At 36.5% G+C, this 6,084-nt stretch overlaps 1 protein-coding gene across 4 annotated transcripts in view; it reads right to left on the bottom strand.

Annotated features, from left to right (window-relative positions):
* Positions 1-489: 489 nt before the first annotated feature.
* Positions 490-6,084, bottom strand: part of LOC106911581 (uncharacterized) — a 58,645-nt gene continuing 53,050 nt past the window's right edge. For all 4 annotated transcript variants that reach the window (XM_088014690.1, XM_088014691.1, XM_088014688.1 and 1 more), the window contains 2 exons: positions 4,242-4,345; positions 490-2,102 (listed from right to left, as the gene is read on the bottom strand). In XM_088014690.1, the coding sequence (XP_087870816.1) occupies positions 2,057-2,102; positions 4,242-4,345 (150 nt within the window). In that variant the 3' untranslated portion in view covers positions 490-2,056. The remainder of the gene's footprint in view (positions 2,103-4,241; positions 4,346-6,084) is intronic.

The raw sequence follows: 6,084 nt of genomic DNA, 5'->3' as shown, positions 1-6,084 counted from the left end.
ATCATCTGTTCTTGCGTTAGACAAAGTAATTTCTCTTTTTTTTCCCTCAGATTCTGCTTAGAAAATGAAGGTTATGAAGTTACATCCTCCTGCTGCTTTTTGTTTTTAAAATGGTTAACGGTTACTGTGGGCAAATCCAGCAAGGACCAAGTGAAAAACTCCATCTCTAACACAGAGTGACCTGTGCACCGGAAGCAGGCTATGTGGAAAAAAATGCGGAAGTGCTAAAACGGAAGTCCGTGGCATATACCCCATTTTAGAACTTTAAACAGAAGCTGACAGAGGGTCTGCTTGTCAGGAAAGACGAGTCTTTACTGTCCTCTGCTGGTAATTCTCAGTACAACAGGAGAAGGTTTTGATTACCACGTAAGAAATCATTTAATAGTTGCAAGAGACAGACTCAGTGTAAGGTTATGGCTTAAAAAACAGCTAAATCAGGAGATTTTTTATATGACCAATACACACAAATAAATACAGCAAATTCAAGCATTTTTGCTCAATGTGTTCTTCAAATGCTTACATTTTATTTAAGAAACAGAACAGAGGAAGAGTTGACATTGCTCTTTTACAAAATAAAGACAGACTGACTTCAAATCAGATCTAATAAGATGACGTACAAGTTCTCCATGCAAAAACATGCCTTTAGTTGACATTTTAGATTCTTATTTAGAGTATTTCCATGTTCTTTGTCCCTGTACCTGCTATGAATTTCATAGCTCAATTGAAATATTAAGTTTGTGACTTAATATTACACATAAAAAATATTTCAGTATGCCAAAAGTAGAGAAAATAGTTTTTAGAGTCAGCCTAAGCCAACAGATATTGCTCATGTTATCCTGAATCTGAACATCTGGCAGTTCACAGCTTAAACTGAATTATATTTCTGTTTTTAAAAATGTATAAATAATCTGCAGCTTAGTGAGATACTGTGTATAAATATATGTGATACTAATATTGTATTCGTATCTCATATGTGTTTGTTTGGGTGTTCCAGAGGAATAAAAAAGGAAAATAAATTTAAGTTCCAGGGTGAAATGAATAATGAATGATGAATTCTGGCAGTAGACTGTGGATTGTGATACAGTAAAGAAAATTGCATCCCATATTTTGGAATGCAAAATTACAAAATTTGGAGTTAGATCAAGGGTGAGCAACTTTGGGGCATACAAGGGTCTCTTTGGACTTGACAAAATGATGATGATGATGATGATGATGATGATGCAAAGGATTCTTCATCAAATGAAAATATTATACACAGCTCTAAGTATCCAACAGCATCTTCAGCCAGAAGCTTCTTCACAGCCACTGTAATACTGACCACAACAGGAGATGCTTCCTGCCCACAGCATCACCATCCTCCATGACTCTGAAGACTTACTAGATCAATATTTATGTCAAAAACATCCAGCTGTCTCTCTGCTGCAGCTGCATGATCTGTTCATCTCATGTCCTCAACATTTCAGCCGTCTGTCTGCACATCGAGCCTCTGAGTCACTTTCTACTGAGCCAAAGAGCTAAAACTTCAAACTGCTCTAAACCTCAATAGAGACAGAAAACTATGTAAGCATGAACTCTACATTTATTGTGTTTTTTCACATATGACCTGCAAATTATTCAATTTTACATAATCAATAGTATCTATTAATAAAAACTATCTTACAACCGTTTATAATTACTTTGCTAAAATAAATTTGATAATAAATATAGCTTACACAGGTAAGACAGGATGCAAATATTAACATTTATTTTTAAGATATACGTGCATATATATTTTTGGCTTGGAGTGGTGAGGTGCAGCCCAGTCACACACACACACACACACACACACACACACACACACACACACACACACACACACACACACAATATTCTTGTTTTATTCTTGGAGTCCAGATGGTTGAACTGTACTCCCACTTTCAGATGTTTCTGTCAGTTCAGGAGTCCATTAACAACATCCTCATCATGTGGTGGAGAAGAAGAAGGTGGGTGGGGAGGGAGGAGCTGATGAGTAGAATACAGTGGTAGCTGTAGAGATGGCAGTGATAGCTCTTGCTGCTTAGAGGCCTCTTCTAGTGTTAGCATGAGGATGAGACAGCATGTTGCTAGAAGGACATGTTGCAGAGTCAGACAGCTTATAATTACACTGTGGATACAAAGCGCTAAGGAAGCAAGGTGGGAAGTTTGCTGGAGAAACTGATGAGGAAGATGATGAGGAAAAGCTCAAACTGAAGGGAGGGATTCCCATTTCAACCTTAACCCATTACAAAAAGTGGAAAAAACAAATGTGAAGAAGCACCAGAGAAGGAGGTATTGTCTGAGCGGTGAGGATGTGAAAGTTAAACAGGTGTTTCCCAGAACTTTGCATATAGCAACAGCACAATGTTTAGAAATTCACCATGGCCCAGTGCAGCACACACAGCAGCTCCAGCCAGGGGCGCCGCCAGGAATCTTGGGCCCCCTGACAAAAAATTTGTTTGCGCCCCCCCCATCCCCACGCAGCTGCTGTTACAATTTTTTGAGTCTATTTGACCCATAAAAAGCGTCACAATTTTAAAGGCTTGCATCTGCCTTGCTTTCTTTGGTTCAATTCTGATAATTAGCACAATATTTACTGCTCATGAATTTAACATCCAACAGTCCACATCCAATATGCTTAAATTTTTTCTATTAGTTTTAGATACTGAAATGTCTCTCCCCATGAGCAACAGTCAAAAGCAACGTGCAACTACACATGAAGCAATCCAGACTTCTCAAAAATGCTGTGTAGTTGCATTTTATTCAAGCTGCAGTATAACTTTAATAAAAAATATGTTTTCTCCATATTTGTTAAAACTGTCAGCATGTTGTAGCAGTTTGTTATGGGACAGACAATGTGTGAAAATAATCAATCTCCTCCATCTCCTTCCTGATCTATTGTTAGCTAAAGTAACGAACCGTTCTGACCAAAACAACCAATCAGATGCTCTTAGCACTGTCAATTATCCTCATTCACTCACTGCTAAATGTGCTAATGGTGGAGAAACAACTTATCATTACAAGAAACCGTTTATCTGCCGTCATTGGTAGCTATGCTAACTAAACTGAGCATTCACAGTTTGAATCTGCACAGCTCTGTGCTATGCTAGCTGCAGCACGGCACAAATCAAGGGGTAGGAAGGATGAGCAGCACCACATGAGATTATGATTGACAGCACTAAAACTCTCCTGCCACTGACTGGTTGTTTCTAGCACTGGGAGAAGGCAGAGGAAATAGATTTTTCACAGATTACCTCTCATACCATAGTGTCACAACATAATGACAGTTTTAACAAATATGTGAAAAAAAAATTATATAAAAGTTACATACAGCAGCTATAATTTCACTTAGAAGAGGACGGGTCAGAAGGGATGTGGGTTAGAGCTGCTTACTAACTCATCTGTTGTTAAGTGGTAAAAGTCTCAGGGAACAAGTTAAATATATGAATATGTTGGTAATTTTTTTCCTTAATTCATTAAATGCTAGTGAAATGGAGGCAAACAGTAGTCTGTAGCTAAGCTAACTATGCTAAATGGTTGATAATCTCACACAGTCTACTCACTTTGGAGAAGAACTGAGCTGTAAATTAACATTCTTGCCTTTTTCTCTCTCTCCCTCTCTCTCTATTTGAAAACCTGATTTTATAACTTGTCTTAGCAGCATAGTAACTGCGTCACCGTGAAGCACTCCAAGCAGGAACGGACCATTTCATGCAGATCCAGAGGGGTTCAGGGCAAAAACGCATGTGTGTTTTTTGGCCTGGGGGGGGTAACATAAAATTTTTACTGCTAAAAATAATCTTTGAAAATACAATATGATTAATTTTGTTTTTGACAGGACCCCTATTTTTTAATTTGTTCTAAAAGTATTACTGATTGCACTTTAAAAATGAGGTAACTTTATGTTATTAAAGGTAAAGTTTAAACAGTAATGATTTCTTGGTCAATGTCAAGTTGTCATAACAAAGACATTTTGAATAATGTCAACTTTGTATTAAAAGTGTCATAATTTACCGAATGACGCTTTATGACAACAGTCATAAATATTCATGAAGACTTATTCATGTTCATGACAGGAGTTACGTCATGTTTATGACAGTGTCATGTCAGTCTTATTCACCCCCTTCAAATAAAGTGTTACCATGAACTGTAAGATGCTACTTTCAAGTATGGATAGTTTGCTTCCTTTTACTTTAGCACTTTGAGAGGATTCTTTTCTTGTTTACCTGTTTTTGTTGATCTGTTGCAGAACTTCTGCCCTTCCCTCAGGTGACCCACAGGGGGCGTGCTTTAGCTTGTTGTGGGGCCGCTCAGTAGATGTGTTGGAGCTCTAGCAAACAGGCAGGAAAACAAATCTTAGTCACCAGCCACTCTTCCAAACTTGGGTCATCATCTCAATAAATCCAAGCAGCCTATTTGTTAACTCTGTAAATATTTATTTACTTCTTGTAAGAAAAATACTATGAAGTATTGGCATATACATTCTACTAGAACAATGATCTGCAACATTTACAATCCAAAAAAATCAAATTTTGCTCTTAGTCCAGTTAAATAAAATAGTTTTTGAGCCACAAATATTACTTTGAAAAAATATATTGCAAGTATATAATTTTTTAAAATATATATTTTTGTAAGTTTAAAGAGCAACCATTTCAGTCTTACTTTCAGATCTTAATATGAAGAAGAATATAAAACTTTTTCAATAAAATGATGCCTACACTTTCATACATGGGATGTTGATATTTGCACAGTTTCCAGCCTAGTAACAGGACAAATAAATCTAAATGACTGACATATTTAGTGTCTTTCTGTTGTGAAGGTTTCATGTAATAATTTCCTGCATTTACTCTTAGCCACAAGTTGCAAAGCCATGTACTAGAATACAATGTTAGAGGCTTCACATCTGCCAATTACTGAAACATAAAGGCTAGAGGGGACGTTTATGGACACAACTTCAAGTAATATGTGTTTTGTCCCTAAAAATAAGACCATATATTTATGAATTGAGTTTGGTAACTATGTCAAATAAAATGACTGGGAATTTCTGTTTTGTGCATGTGTACATGGCACTGTGTGTGTGTGTGTGTGTGTGTGTGTGTGTGTGTGTGTGCGCGTTTGTTTGTAATACCTTGTGGGGACGATTTTCCTGACATAGACTACGTTGTGGGGACCAATTGCCCCTGAGCCTGGAAGTCAATGGAAAGTCCCCACAAAGATAGCCAGACAAACGTGTGTGGGTGTGGGTGCGTGTAAAAAATCCATGGCATATAAGTGTTTGTAAATCAGACTGGTTTGTTATCAATAATTTGTATCACCTTGTAAACTGAGATTTTATTGTAAGAATTTATTCATGTGTATTAAAAAAATGTGCCTGTAAAAAGTAATTACAAAAGTTACATTTTTTTTGTTAAAAAAATACAAGCACAAAACTACAAGAAAAACTCTTAAGTTCTCTTGCTTGAATGTGAGAATGTCTTCCTCTCAGCTGATGAGTCACCGTCATGTTAACTGCAAATTTTTACAATTCAATGAGAAAAAAAAAAAAAACGCTTCTGTAATCACCTCTAACAAGCTCACATCTTTTTTTTCTACACATTAAGTCACATCTATGTGGTCTGATTTACAAGGATGAAATAGAAATGATTGGAAGTTGTACATAGAGACTTTGTTTGTGCAAGCTCTAAAAGTAAGATCCAAACTTCCCCACGATGTGTTTAAATGTGACTTTAGGAATTAGTTAATTATGTCATTGTGTAAGGCTTAGAAACATTTGTCATATTTTAGCCCTACGCAGCTTAATAGTTAATAGCAAGAGTAGTTTTGAAGATGCATATTGTGCAAACAATACACAGAAGACATTTTTTGCAGATTAATTATTTTATATTGCTGAAATGAACAGGATGTGTAAGGCAGTAGCTTCATAACTCATCCTGCCAGATGTTTGATCTGAGCTGAACAAGTTAGCTTTTTAAAGAGCAAACTAAAACATAACTGTAGATCCTATGACATGAAGTTCAGAGTGAGAACAAATATTTAAACTTTCACCTAAACAACCTCGAGCAAACATTT

Source organism: Poecilia mexicana, unplaced genomic scaffold (assembly GCF_051168715.1).
Source record: "Poecilia mexicana isolate PSO_F unplaced genomic scaffold, ASM5116871v1 scaffold_17, whole genome shotgun sequence".
NCBI classification, from domain to species: Eukaryota; Metazoa; Chordata; class Actinopteri; order Cyprinodontiformes; family Poeciliidae; genus Poecilia; species Poecilia mexicana.
This window is presented reverse-complemented; position numbering and strand designations above follow the sequence as displayed.